The 15,907-nt window shown below is 37.0% G+C and overlaps 1 protein-coding gene across 8 annotated transcripts in view; it reads left to right on the plus strand.

The window, feature by feature from the left end:
- The window catches only part of LOC131149437 (CSC1-like protein At3g21620), a 125,704-nt gene that overhangs the window by 96,324 nt on the left and 13,473 nt on the right, over positions 1 to 15,907 (plus strand). For 7 of the 8 annotated variants that reach the window (XM_058099874.1, XM_058099875.1, XM_058099877.1 and 4 more), the window contains exons 6-8: positions 14,137 to 14,256; positions 14,397 to 14,477; positions 15,452 to 15,792. In XM_058099874.1, the coding sequence (XP_057955857.1) occupies positions 14,137 to 14,256; positions 14,397 to 14,477; positions 15,452 to 15,792 (542 nt within the window). The remainder of the gene's footprint in view (positions 1 to 14,136; positions 14,257 to 14,396; positions 14,478 to 15,451; positions 15,793 to 15,907) is intronic. The other variant, XM_058099876.1, reaches the window with a different exon arrangement.

Genomic DNA, 15,907 nt, shown 5'->3' on the forward strand with positions numbered 1-15,907 from the left:
GGTATCAATGCATTAATCACGTCTAAATCTGATTTATCACAGCTGTTTTTTCAGATACTCTGTTTTTTCGTTTTTTCTCTTATCACCTAATTAATTCTCAAAATTGATTTTCTGGTTGGTTTGAGAGTCATTTAGGGATCAATTTTTATCGCGGTTTGGCTCTACACCATCCTTGATAGGACGATGTCTGTTTGTGGTGGTTTGTTGATGTGAAGAAGTTATGCTCTTCTTAGGGAATACTGCCAGCGCTGTTATGCTGTTCTGGCTGGTGTTGGCATGATGAAGTTGTTTCAATTTTACGTGTTTGCGATTGCTTGTTTTCTCACAATCGTGTTTCAATTTCTGGTGGTCTGTTTTGATTCATTTTCAATGACTTTGCACTTTCGTCTAGTTGTTGCCAGCAACAATTCCTGCAGCTGCTGTGCTACCATATAGTTTATTAAGTGCCTGTTGTGCTCGTGTGTGCTGCTTGATCTTCCATAGTTTCTGCGTTATCCATTCCCAATACAAATGTGCACCTAGTTTATAGGGGAATAGTTTTGATGGCCTCTATAGAAAGAGCCTCAGTAGATACTATAATGTACTGATCATATCCATCAAATTGATTGTATCCTCCAACTAACTGTTGTGGTCTCATGGGATGCATGTGTATATTAATGTAAAAGGGAGTACTTGTTGCATTCTCCTCCAGCTCCAAACTCCAAGGATTATGAAGATAGGATAAAAGAGAATGATATATTGCTTGTGTGGTTGTGGAATAGCATGAAACCAAGAATTGCTGTGAACATGATGTTTCATAAAACAGCAAAGCCTGTATGGGATGATATTTGTGAAAGCTTCTCTCAAGATAAAAATCAAACTCGTATCTTTTACCTATATGAGAAGTTCTTCAATTATGACCAAGAAGGTAGATCCAGTTTTTCAAATATGACCAAGAAGGTAGATCCATTAATGAGTATTATAGCACTTTCAAGGGTATGTAGGAGGAGGAACTAAACATCTATCAACCAATTAGTTCCAACATTGAGATTATTAAGAGACAATGGACAGAATTTTTGGCTGCCAAGTTTTGACTAGATTGAGTTTTGGGCTTCAACCCACCATCAATTATATTCTTGCCAATGAACCATATCATCCATGGATGAAGCCTACTTTAGAATCCAACAAATCACCAAAGATGGTTCTCAATCTTCTCCTTAAGCTTCTTCCCGTGATAGTTTTAGCCATGTTTAGCACCACCTCCAGCCATAGTAAGGGGGAGTGTTCGAGGATGAGGATGGGGGTTGGAAGGTAGAGTTAGTGTATCTAGAAGAGGATCCTTTCATGGTAGTTCTCACATTTGCACAAATTGTGGCAAGAAAAACCATCCTATTGATAGCTGCTAGGATCTCTACTGGAAACCAACTTGGGCTAATAAGTTTGTTGCTGAGGGTGACCCTATTGTTGAAAGTTCAAGTGTACCTAGCCACTCCACTGGGAATTGAGTACATCATTTACCATATCCTGGAAAGAGTATTACAATCTTGTGTACATGGTTCTTGTTGGCCTAACAAGGCTTAATCTCGTTTTGATGATAACAAATCAAGGGTACTTAACATGTTTGTTTAAGTATAGTTTCAGGGCTCAAAGGTATTCATGAGATCAAGTTCAAGTATTTGACGAGCTTAAATGAAGTTTGCACTTAAAGCTATGAGTAATGAGAAAGTTAAAGCATATTGAAGAAATGGTTCAAGCAGGACATAGCATGGAAGCTAAAGCATGAAGACTTAGAGCTTAGATAGTTTTAATCTTATAAAAGTCTCATGTAAGTACTTCACAAAATTCAATACTGATGTTTGAAGCTCGTAGGAAATATCATTGACTTAGAGACCTGTTTTAAATCAGGGAAAATATTTTTCATAAAGTCTCAAATAAGTTTTCCAAGTTCGAAGTTAAGTTTTGAAACCAAATCTTGAAAAACCAAGAAGTAGCAAGCAGAACAAGCGACTGATGTTTAAACATCAGGCGACTGATGTGTTGCTGACTTTGTTAATAAATGGATAGAACAGGAGCAGGCGACTGAGCCCTTAAGTTTAGTCGACTGACTCAGCACTGACTTTCAAAATGTGCTAATTTTAAATAGCTCAGGCGATTGACCCTCGGGTCTTAGTCAACTGAAGTCCAAGTTTTAAGTTTTAAACAGCGCTGATAAAGTTTCCAAAATTGATTTCTTGGCTTCTAAACTTATAGAAAACTTGGGGAAAATGATAAGAAACCCTTGTGCACTATTTATATGTTTTATTCTTGCACATTAGGGTAACATACAAAGCACATATGAATCATATTTTCAAAATTATACTGCTGAAAGTTTGCTGAAAGCATTATTGTGCTCTTGCTGAATTTTCTACTGAAATTCTGATTCAACCTCTCGCTTTCTTCACTCTTTAAATCAAAACACTGGTGATATAAATCTGGGCTTCAACTTCTTTATTGTTTTTGATTGAAGTATATTGATTCTAACTAGTAAGAATCTGCTCTTTTTGAGAGTATTTCATTGTACGAACAAAGTTTGTTTCCTTGTGATCGTTTTTGACGGTTCAGGGTATTTGAATCGTTGCCTAGCGAGAGGGTTGTTCTTGTTAGAGATGGATCTCCACCTTGAACGGAGAGAGGATTGCTTCACCTAGTAACGAAGTGGAAAGGAAATCCTCATAGCATGTTGCTTGAGGCAAGGATGTAGGCCGCTGGCTGAACCTTGTAAAAATCTGGTGTTCAGCTCTTCTTCCCTTAAACTCTGTACATTCTTGCAAGATTATAAACTGTGTGTATGCTTATTTAATCATTGAGAACTTGCTGGATATTGGGAATTTGCTGGAATACTGATTTTGGTTGTATTTGAATCAAGGAACTATATTGGTTATGATTGTTAAATTGAAAATTCTGATAAGATTTAATTACTGAATTTCTGAATACAAAAGCTGAGGTAAAACAAGTGTGATTGATTATTCTATTGAACAAAAATTGCAAGATACTTAAGATTGATTTATTGAAGTTGTATCTTGAGATTATTATTGTTCATTGCTGAAAAGAAACACTGATTTTGAATATTGCTCAACTATTGAAGCATTGAAATTTGGATTTGGTTTATAATCTCATATTTACATTCATATATACCTAGGATTGCTATTGGTATAGTACGGTCGCTGATAGATCTTTATGATTATGTGATTGCTGTAATCTAAAATAAAAGGGTAATAATCAACTGAAATTCTGCAAATAAATTTTAATCACCCAATTGACCCCCCTCTAGGGAGTACACCTTTAATCTCAGTTCTCATTTACCGTATCCTAGGAAGAGTATAACAATTTTGTTTGCATGGTTTAACAACTCAAAACTCATTCTTCTACATATAATACTATTGTGGCCCATTTGTTACAACCGGACTTTTTGCCTCTTCATCCTCTTCACCCTAGGTGATTGATTCTAGCGCCTCCTCCCATATGACATGTAGTGTGGCTCAATCACCCATGTTCTTTGTTGTGCCTCATATCTTTGGTTGCATTTGTTTTGTTCACGTCCCACATATTGGGTAGGACAAATTCTATCCTTATGTTGCTAAATGTGTCCTTGTCAAGCACTTGAGAACTCAAAAAGGATATAGATGTTATGATCCCCATACTCGCTAGGACTATGTTAGTCCAAATTTCACTTTTTTGGAAGGGAAACCTTATTTCTCTAGTGTAGGGTCCTCCTTGGATGAATATATTTGAGCCTATTAATGATTTTTGATTCCCCATCATGTGTTGATCCTCTAATTCTTCCATTATCCCTCTCCCAAAATTCTCTGCCCCTCTTCCAAATCCATTAGATGTAGACAAAGATAAACAATTGAGGGTTTATGAATGACAAAATGCAAGCACGAACATCACTAACACCATGCACTTACCTCTTCTGCCCATTACTATTTCGACTTTTGGTTTTGGAGATCCATCCCAATATGACTTGGATTTGCCCATTGCTCACCGGAAAGGTACTCAAACATGTATGTGATCCTTAGTTACTTATCCTATTGCTCATTATGTTTTAGTTCTTTGCCTTCGTAATCCTACAATTTCTTTTGCCTTTTCTATTTCCTCTATTTTGGTTCCTTCCTCGCATGTTAAGGTGCTTGCCAACCCAAAATTGAAAGCATGCAATGGATGAAGAAATGGAGGCTTTGACCACTCGAGGGACATGGAACTTGGTGGATCTTCCTCTTGATAAGGAGTTAGTTAGGTGCCATTGAGTCTAAAGACTCTAAACGATTAAATATCTTCCTAATGGCTCTATTGAACGTCTTAAGGCTCAATTGGTTGCTAAGTGACCCAAGCATGGTATTGATTATTTTGAAACCTTCTCTCCTATTGCTCAACTAAATTTTATTCTTGTATTGATCTCCTTGATAGTTAATTTTGATTAGCCCTTGTACCAATTGAATGTGAAGAGTTTCTTTTTATATGGAGATTCGAGAAGAGGTATACATAGAGCAATCACCTAGGTATTTTACTTAGGGGGAGGATGGCAAAGTATTTTGGTTGCATAAGACCATTAATGGTCTTAAGCAATCTCTTCGAGCCTGGTTTGATTAATTCAGTGTGTTGGTTTCTACATTTGGCTTTATCCAGTACTATTCTAATCATTCAGTCATTATTCACAAATCAGAGACAAGTGTGGTACTCTAGCACTTTATGTTGATGATATCATCATCACTAGTAGTGACTAGAGCGGGATTGCGAATGTTAAGCAGTAGCTTCAAGTTAAATTTCAAATCAAGGACTTAGGTACTTAGCTACTTTCTTAGCGTAGAGATTCTACAATGTAGGACAAGGTTGAATCTATTAGAGTGAACTTGTCTAGGGATGTTGGATCAGAATTTGAAGGCAAGTGTCGATATAGGCAATTGGTTGCCAAGTTGATCTACTTGACTATCACTAGACCTGACATATCTTTTTCAGTAAGGGTGGTGAGTCAGTTTATGGAAAATCCCAAACCACCACATTGGAATGTTGTTTGTAGGGTTTATGGTATCTCAAATGCTCTCTTGACAAATGTTTGATATAGAAATTTAATAAAAATATCATTGAATACTTTAATACAGATTAGGTTAGCTCTATTGTTGACCGAAGGTCTACTACTAGATACTATACATTCATGGGAGGTAATATTGTTGCTTGGCATTGCAAGAAACAAACAATTGTAGCTAGATCTTGTCCTGAAGAAGAATACCAAGCTATGCCTTATACTGTGAGTGAGATTATATGGCTAAAATATTTTATTCTAGAGATGGGGTCTCGATAATGAAACCAATTGATATATTTTATAATAATAAAGTTGCCATTTATATCGCTTGCAATCCCGTGATACCCAATGGAAGAATGGCTTAAAAAGGATTAGATGTTACTACCCATATCAACAAGGTACACCTTTCTTTTCGAGAGCCTTCCCATAAGAACTCCACAGTTAAGTGTGCTTGGCTTGGAGTAATCTTGGGATGGGTGACCTTCTGAGAAGTTTTCTCAGGAAGTGCGTGAGTGAAGACAAAACACACTAAAAAGGACACGTGTTGGTCTGTGAGGCTAGTCATTAATCTAACAAGTCCCGCCCCCCTGTTGTCTGGTCCAGGTGGAGGAGGAGAGATGCAGTGCTCCCTGACAGAACCAAGTTGGGCCATTACATAATGGTATTAGAGCAATTACCTAACCGGAAGTGTGATGAGATTCATATCACCTGGGTTTGGAAATGTGGGTTGGCAACGAGGACGTTGCGTTCTATAAGTCGGGGAGAATGTGATACCCCGTGGAAGAAAGACTTAAAAATGATTTGATGTTACTACCCATATCAACAAGGTGAACCTTTCTTTTCAGGAGCCTTCCCATAAGAACTCCACGGTTAAGCTTGCTTGGCTTGGAGTAATCATGGGATGGGTGACCTTCTGTGAAGTTTTCTGAGGAAGTGTGTAAGTGAGGACAAAACACACTGAAAAGGACACATGTTGGTCTCTGGGGCTAGTCATTAGTTCGATAAGGCCCGCCTCCTGTTGTTTGATCCAGATGGAGGAGGCGAGACGCAATGCTCCCTGGAAAATTATGGTAAATCCATTAATGGTTTCGTTTCTGAGTTGAGAGACTGGAACTTGGGCACGTAAGTCGGAACGCTAGGTCGGTTAAGTATGTTTATCGTTTCGATGTTACGGTTTTGTGGTAAGATGGTATGAACGAATTGTAGATTAGAACTTCTATGCTAAAGTAGTTTTTCATTTTAAACTTGTTTGAGTTATGATAAATGAGGAGATTCTAAATATGTTTTTATCCTATCTTCAGGATGGATCCTAGGGGGAAGGACATTGATATCGGAGAAGATAAACACGTGGATACCTCCAGTAAGGATGACGTTGATGTCTCGGTGGTGCTGCGTAGTATCGTACGTCAGGCTAAGAAGGAAGCTCAGAGAGAGCAGGGTCCACTAGCAGATGGGGGCTGCACTTTTCAGCAGTTCACCCGAACAAGTTCGCTGGCTTTCAAAGGAGGTGCAGACCTGATTGTAGCTGAGGACTGGATTCAGGAGATGGAAGAGATTCTGACTACTCTGCACTGTACTGAGGAGCAGATGGTACAATATGCTACCTTTAAACTGGTTAGGGAGGCCAAGAGGTGGTGGAGGTCAGCAAAGCTGGTAGAGGAGCAGCGGCCAGGGTATACATCTATTACCTGGAGCTGTTTTAGGGAGGTCTTCTTCGGCAGATACTTCTCGGTTGCCACCTGAGAGGCGAAAGTAGAGGAGTTTCTACATTTGACCTAGGGGTCCATGACTGTGCAACAATATGCGGCCAAGTTTGTGGAGTTATCACGCTTTGCTCCATGCATGGTCCCGAACGAGTCACTGAAAGCCCAGATGTTTGAGAGAGGACTGAGGCAGAGGATACGCGCTTAACTCAGAGTTTCTCTGAGCTGGTGGACAGGGCCATGGTAGTTGAGGCTAGTATACAGGAGAGTGAGGCAGAAGCGAAACAGAAGAAGAGATCCATACCTTCCAGCTCACATACTGATGTCCGACAGGATTGCTAGAGGGGAGATCAAGATGCTAGGGGTCAGAGGTTGAATAGGGCAGATCAAGATTATCAGGAGAATTCATTCCACCTCCTTTGTGCCAGATGTAATCGGAGGCATTGGGGGGAATGTCGGGGTGGAAATACTGTATGTTATAGGTGTGGCAAATATGGCTACATAGCTTGTGATTGTTGTGCTCCACCATATAATGCACCCGCTCCTGATCAAAATAAGAGGAACAACTAGGTGCCTTGTGGCGGCGGTGGCCCGAGCATGTTTATATGCTTGGTACGACTGAGGGGGACAATGCTAGAGGTGCACGTAATATGTATATGTTTGCATAAGCGATAGTCTTGTTTGATTTTAAGTGATTCAATGCTGCATATGTTAGAATTAATTGAACTGTATGAATGTGGTTAGCTAACTTTTAAGTTGTGAAAAATGATGGATTAACAAATTTCGAGGACGAAATTTTAAAAGGAGGGGAGAATGTAGAGACCCGGGAAAATAAAATAATAAAAATAATTGAGAAAAGGAGGTTTTTGGTTGGGAGGAGAGAAAACAGGTGACAGTTTTCTGGAGGGAACAGAAAACCGGCGACGGTTTTCTGGAGGCCAAAGAAAACCGGCGACGGTTTTCTGGAGGCCAAAGAAAACCGGCGACAGTTTTCTGTGCAGAGGAAACATTAAGGAAGACTTGCGAGCATATTTCAAAGGAAATCAAAATTCCTTCTTTCTTTCTCTCCGAAACCCTATGGTTTCTCCCTCCATTTTCTTTGATTCTTGCTCCATAAAGGTCCGTTTTGACGATCCGGAACCACCACGAGGTTCGTAGGACCATTCTCTGCAAAGTAGCCGGAGTGGATCGTTGAGTTGGGATTTTGGGGCACCATCCCAAAATTATGGTAAGTAGGGTATTTTAAGTTTTATTATTAATATGGAATATATAAAGCCAAACGGTTCTGCAGACTTTAAGGAATGATGTAATATAAACAGATGGATGCAGCTGTTTTCAAGGTTTATAGATAGACTCTGGTATTTAAATTGAGGTTGTATATTTATTTCTACTGCATGATTGTGGTGTATGGTATCAGAAACAAGTGAATGAAAAACATAACCTTCGGGCCCCACTTGGTGGGTTCGGGGCGTTACAAATCCAGTATTCCATTTAAGGGCAAAATGCATCGAAGTTTATTGTCATTTTTGTGAGGGATGTTGTGTTGAAGAAGGTCGTAAGGACTCCTTTTGTGAGATCTATGGATTAGTTAGGCGAGGCTTTTACAAAGCCCTTATTTAGTCCTACCTTGTCTAATGGTTGTAATAAGTTGGGGTTTGGTGATATTTATATGCCTTCATATTGAAGGGGAGTGTTAAAAGATATTAGGTTATTTGTGAGTGGGGGGGTATTTTTGTCCTTAAGACTTATGCTATTATTAATGTATAAGAGGGCAAACGTGGAGCTGTACATAAGTCTCCAGGAAATTGCCACCTTCTTCTTTCTTTTGATTTCTTCTTCTTTTCTTCTCTCCTCCATCTCTAACTTTACAACACCTAGTACTTTCATAAGGTTTATGAATTTGCAAAACATTTATTTCAACCGTTCATATAAAAATTCCTTGTGGTCTACTTTGATGATATCTTAGCATATAGTAGGTCTGGAGAGGAGCATCTATGTTATCTATGTTAGGTCTTCACCACTCCTAGGGAATCCAAATTCTACGCTAATTTTAAGAAGTGTACTTTCTTGCAAACTAGAGTACTCCTCCTCCTATATTTCGTAGCCACTATGTGCTATCCCAGAGGGAACTTAAGAAAAGGTGAATTGGGTCTTATTAAAACTTTTAAGCTTATTCAAACTAAATTACCATGAGCAAAAACACACAAACAAAAGTAATTAAAGAGATTAAGAGAAGAAGAAGAGCAAGCTCTTTGTAGTGGTTTGACTCCCTAAGCCTTCATCCACTATCTCAAGGCCTTAACCACCTTTGGGTTCCAATATCCAAATCTTGTAACATCCATTTTCTTTCACCAAGTGAAGGACACCAAATTTTACAACATGGAAGAAATATAAATATATATATATAATTATATATTCACAAGCATAAGTATACAAGTTTGAAGCAAGGCTTATGTATCTAAAACCTTTAGGGAAAAGGGGTATCAAGTTATGCCACAAAGAGTTCTTAAAAGTTCTGTCTTTGAAAGTAGATGATCAGATATAGAGATTAAGGAGAGAATGGAAAAGAAAACTAGCTCGTGTATGTTTGCCAATAGTCTCAGTACTGTTTTTTTAGGCTAAAAGGGCGTATATATAAGTTTTATGGTCGCAGTGTATGTTTTTGCCCGCTATTGTGTGCATATCATTGTGTAGACCTAGATTTGTAGCAGTTAACTTGGAAACTAGCCATTATTGTGCAAAGAAATAGCAAAAAAAAGGCGGTCGGCCACCTTGGCCGAGTTCGGCCAACTAACCCCTTGGGCGGTCAACCACTTCGTGCATGAATGGCCTAGAACAATCTATATTCTTATTGTTTTATTTGCTTATGACATGACGTGATAAACCTATAGAGTTTAAGCACACAATATTACTAATTTGAACATTTACAATGTACAAAAGATTGAAAAATTAAAATTAAAGCTAGTGGGACTTGAGGCTTGGTTGTTGTGTTTTTGTTTGTTAAATATTCAAGCTTTCTCAAAAATCCTTCTCTAATGATTTAGAAACTATTGAAATCAACTCAAACTAAAAATCCTTAGCGTTAATAGTTTGTTTTCATCAAAACATTATGGCCAAGTGGCCAACTCTACTTGATATAGTAGCTTACCTATACAATGTCAAAGCCGTTAGAGAGTACTAGAATGGCCTAAGCCTAGGACTATTTCAGATGTTTGGAGTTTTCATGGCTTAGCTACTTTGTATAGGTATCTCATTAGGGGTTTTAGTACTATCATGTCTTTTACCATTGATTGTATGAAGAATGGAGAGTTTCATTGGGCCCTAAAGCTGCTAGGGCCTTGTTAAGATTGGGAGATGATTCAAGCATGTGTACTTAGGCATCCTAATTTCAGTAAAGTCTTTGAGATTCATCTACAATAGGTTTAAGCAATGTTTTTAGCCAGTAGGCCTAATAGGGATACACAATAGCATTTTTTAGTGAAAAACTCTTTGAGGTTAAAAATAGGTTAACACTTATGATAAAGAGTTTTATGTTGTGGTTAGATCCCTCCACCATTGGAGATACTATTTTTTGCCTCAAGAATTTGTGCTCAACTCTAAGTCACAAACTAAATTGTGTTCTAGGCATGGTCTTAAATTTCCATGAAATTGTCGAAATTTCTGTCGAAATTTCCGATTTCTATCACCCTCGAAATCGAAATGGCAGTCGATTTCCGTCTTGCATAATTTCTATTGAAATCTCAATGAATCATCCAAAATTTATTGAAACCTCGAAATTTTAGCGAAATTTGTTGAAATTTTAACTATACAATGAAATTTCGTCGAAATTCAAACGAGAGATTCAAGAGTGAAGTGAAATTTCTATTTTAATTTATATTATTGAAACAAAAGGTGACCACAAGTGCTTTTGAAATTATATGAAAAAATAAACTTATAGTAATATTTTATTTAACCATTCATGTCTAAATTATCAATATTTGTATAATAAATAATATTTAAATGAATTATGAATTTCATTTGCATTAACTGAATCTGTTTAATGTACATTATCTTACAAACATGTTTGATACACGTACTATTTTACAACTTTTCCACCCTATACAAAACATAGATGTATTTAATTTGTAATATATTAGTCTTAACACTTATATTATTATATTTTTTAACCATTTCTAAAGTTTCACAAATAATTTCATGCTTTACTACTAGTTTCCGTTATTTTTTTAAATCGAAATCAAAATTGACATCGAAATCGGAAATTCCATCAAAATTTCCGTTCTTTTGGAGCTTCGAAATTTGAGTCGAAATCAAAATTTAAGACCTTGGTTCTAGGCATGCTAGGAGAGTAGAATTCTTGAATAAGTACACCTTTTCTCTCTTGTGCCATTCATGTGTTGAGAATAAGGTTTCCAATGGCCTTGGTTGAGTAGTAACTGTTCTTCATAGGATAAGCGCTAAGGTTGTTGGATTTGAAAATTGAAGGATGAGTATATATGGCCTGCCTTGATTTTGAGATCATTTTTTTGGAAGTGAGTGGTGGTACCTGTATGAAATACATTGATTTTGTTGTCCAGGGAGATTGTTTATTTAAGGGCACTAGACCATGCATCCTATGCACTTCATTTCGAGATCTCTTAATTTGGGAGCTGCATGTAGGTGATTTAGCTGGCATTTAGCTAGAGACAAGATCATTGCCCATTGAGGATAGGTTCTATTTTGGTTGAAAAAGAGACATTGCTAGGCTAGTTCCCAATATTACACTTCCCGATTAGCAAAAACTAGGAAGTAAAACACTGGACTTTACACATCTCTTCCTTCATTTCGAGATCTCTTAATTTGGGAGCTGCATGTAGGTGGTTTAGCTGGCATTTAGCTAGAGACAAGATCATTGCGCGTTGAGGATAGGTTCTATTTTGGTTGAAAAGGAGACATTGCTAGGCTAGTTCCCAATATCACACTTCCCGATTAGCAAAAACTAGGAAGTAAAACACTGGAATTTACACATCTCTTCCTTTGCCACACATGCTATGGAAAGACTTGAGTATGGATTTTGTTGTAGGTTTTCCCTTAACAGCCCAAGTTCATGATTTTATTTTTGTGGTAGTAAACACATTCTCCATAATGGTGCATTTTATTCTTTGTCACAAGACTTCTCATGCGTCACATGTCACTAAGCTACTCTTTGGGAAGTTGTCAAACTACAGGGTTTGCTTAGCTATAGCCTATAGGGATGTAAAGTTTATCAATCACGCTCCAAACAAACCCCATGCTCCCATTGCTCTTATTCCTTTACCACATAATGCTGCACTTATAAACCTACTGAGTCCTTTGCCCAACATATCCATGATTTTTGCATGTTAAGGCTAGCCACAAACTTGCCACGAGTAATATAGATCATAAACTTGATGCTGATAATATAGATCATAAATTTGATGCTGATATGCATCATAAAGCTAGAGATGTTATGTCGGTGATAGTGCCATGACTTGTGTTCATCTATGGCAGTATCCCAAGAGTTCATTTAAGAAACTGCATGCTCTGGCCATTTTTCCATTTCCCATTATCAGAAAATTTGGATGTAATGCTTATATGCTTGATTTGTCTGCTTATATATACTAGTATTGTTTTTTATGTGGAGGATTTGACATCTTATCCAGGCACGTTATGTTAAGTACCTTCTATTCCATGATAGCAAGTTGAGATTGAGATTATATTAAATGATGAGTGGGTGACTTCCTTATTGAAGAAGTTGCATTTTACTTGGCTACCTGAGGATGATCTTTGCTTGATCTTGAGCTATTACAGTTGTACTTGTAGTCTAACTCTTTGGAGTTGAGTTCTTTTTAGCTGAGGGAGTATGCCGGAGGGCCACTTTTGCTGCATTTTAAACAGATATAAAAAATATTAAAAGGCGTATAGTTAAAAAATTAGTGATTTTATATTTTTTTTGGGGATATTAGTTATTTTAATGATTTTTAATCACTTTTGGGTTAGTTTAAAATTTTTATTTTTTTTGGATTTTTGTAATTTTTTTATATAGTTTTATCTTTAGGGTTTCTTATTTGCCCATAAGTATAGGCTTGTGATGTAAGGATAATTAATTTTTGGATGTTTAATTGAGTCTCGCATTACTCTCTCACTCTCTCCCTCTCTCTCTCTCTCTCTCTCACTTAAGGGAGTCTTTCTCCTCTTCTTCCTCGCATCTGATTCTCTCCCTCTTTCTCATGTCTCCTCCTTTCTTCTTCTGTGCTTTATTCTCTTATTCTCTTCTTTATGTACTCTCTCCCCCTCCCTATTTTCTCTCTCTAGTCTGTTGATTTATCTATCTCTTCTCTTTCTTTTGGGGCCAAGCTTGAGATTATTTTTTTAACTAGGGACAAAATCATAAAATGACCATTTACATAATGTTGGCTGATGCTTCCTTAGGTGACCTCACCTCAGCTTGGTTTGCCCAAGATTTGATGTGCTTTCAAGCATGCTGGGCCCAGTGATCTCCAGTGATCATATCAGTTTGGGTTGAGTACATGGACATTTCAAAGTCCAATGACCAGTTTGAGTTGTCCTCTTGCCTTCAGCTTTTCTTGTGTAATTAATCTTGTTGGAGTTCCTAACTTTCTTAACTCTCCGTTAAGAATAAAATCTACCTTTCAGTAATGTGGTTTAAGGTTGCAGTTTTCATATACTGGCTGTGCTCATATCAGTTTTCTTTAATTTATTTTTTATTACCTTTAAAAATTGTAAATGATTAACATGCAGTTTTAGTACATATCTTCTCTCCTTTTGTTTTAAATTTTCATCTGCAAGGGAGGGGCAAGTTAGTTTGATCAATGTGAACTCTAAAGAGGCATAGAAAGAGTACGCAATAATATTTCTCTACAGGGTGAAAATGAAAATTTATTTTTGTGTTTGAGGTGAATTTTGACTTATATTGTAGTGTTTTGTACTTCAGATGAGCTTATGGGAATGATCATGTAAATTTTATGGCAACTCTAAGATTTAGCTAGCTTTGTTTACTTTTAAATGAGTCTCTCATAAGTATTATAGGAAAGTTTGGGCATCCAAACCTTGCACTAGACACATTGAAATCTTAAGTTCGACAATCCCCATAGAAAAGTGTTTTTTTTTTTTTTTTAATTTGAAATCATAACTTTTCTCTGTTCTATGTTTCATTTACAAATGAACTTTCAAATCACTTTTCTGAATACATGCTGTGTAATAAGACATCCAAGTTCATTTTCCACAATGTTGTTTCACTTTTTTTTACAAATACAATCTTAATATGGTTGACAGGGTCCATCTGTTTCTTTTTTATGTAAATTATATTCATGCACTGAAATGGTTAGTTATTCCAAGATGAAGTATTCTTTCTAAATCTATTTAGGGATCTGCATGCAGGTTGTATATAATGCAAATGAAGTAACTACATTAGTAAATGAGAAGAAAAAAATGCGCAATTGGCTTGACTTCTATCAACTTAAATATTCTCGAGACGAATCTAAGAGGCCATCTTTGAAGGTATTGATTGCTAAAGCCCTGCAATTACTTGATATATATTGGCATTAGTGTTATAAAGAAGAATATGAAATCACTTTATTTCTCACTTTTACTTTCCAAACTTCTAACGGTCTGTGAGGAATTTCTTTTCCTCTTAGCAGACTGGTTTTCTTGGCCTTTGGGGAATTAGAGTTGATGCAATTGATTTTTATACAGCCAAGATTGAGAGGCTATCAAGAAAAGTATGTGCCACTCTTTGACTTTGTGTTTTTCTTGTATTTCCAATTTGTACTGTTTTTCTTTTTGGCTTCTAGAACAAGAATCTTAGCTTTCTTTTACTATTTACACAATACCATGCACACATATACTACCATTATAAAAATATAATAGAAGAAATGATACTTGCAACTCACAGATGTTTTGCTGTTATTTTCCAAAAATGGTCTGAAATTTTAAGGCTTATTGCCTGTCCTGCTAATTATTTTCTTCTTTATCTCATTGTGGGGGATTTTCATTTGAACTCAAGCAGTCGTTTATGAGTTAGATTGTTTCTTAAAGCCCTACACAGTTGATTAGTGCACTGTCCATAAGATGGTGATGCTGAAAAACATTGATTTGTAATATGCATGGTGTTGCTCAAGGTTTATAAACTTCCTCCAGTTGAACACAATTTTGTAGCTCGATATCACAGAGAACCAAAAACTGCGACAAATCAGTTCTTTGGAAGTGACAAGATTTCAACTGGTTCATTGACAGACAAGTGCCACATTTGTTTGTATCCAAATGGGTATAGGTCGGCTAGTTTGGCTGCTTAGCTTTATCTTTCAGGTTTGGGGTGAGGACTCTGGCTACTTCTTTTGGATTTGGGTCAGGCAGGTGGGCAGGTTTGCTAGTAAGCATTGCAAGCTAGTTTAGTTTATAAGAAAAGAGGTCAAATGATGTGGTTGTAAGTTTAATACAAAATTATATCGCCCAAAAGGATAAACTCTCCTCTCACTCTAATAATTTGAGCAGGTTTGTCTCAACTTTTGCATGAATAGTATTGTAGATATTTTTGCCAAAAATTGGACTGTGTGATCCCTCTGAAACTTCAGATGCAATGTGGAATAAATTGTGCAAGTTTAGAAATATGTGTTTAGTGCTATGCTTCCTTTCTTTGTTGGCATTTTGGAGAATGATTAATTGCTTTTATTCTTTTGAATAACAAAATTCTCAGATAAACAGAGAAAGAGATAAGATTATGAGCAACCATAAATCTATCATGCCAGCAGCTTTTGTTTCCTTCAAAAATCGATGGGGTGCTGCCGTTTCTGCACAAACTCAATTATATAGAAATCCAACCATTTGGATAACTGAGTGGGCTCCAGAGCCCCGTGATGTATATTGGGATAACCTGGCAATTCCATATGTTTTGCTCACAGTTAGAAGGCTAATCATTGCCGTTGCATTCTTCTTCCTCACCTTCTTTTTCATGATTCCCATTGCATTTGTACAGTCCCTTGCAAACATCGAAGGAATTGAGAAAGCTGTGCCTTTTCTGAAGCCCATAATTGAAATGTAAGTTTGCCATAATCATTACAAACATCATCGCCATCATATTATCACCATCTTAACCTCCTCCTCCCTGCCCTTTATATTTTTCTTATCTTGAGGCCTTGCAATGTGGTCTCTG

This window comes from Malania oleifera, chromosome 2, assembly GCF_029873635.1.
Source record: "Malania oleifera isolate guangnan ecotype guangnan chromosome 2, ASM2987363v1, whole genome shotgun sequence".
Taxonomy (NCBI): domain Eukaryota; kingdom Viridiplantae; phylum Streptophyta; class Magnoliopsida; order Santalales; family Ximeniaceae; genus Malania; species Malania oleifera.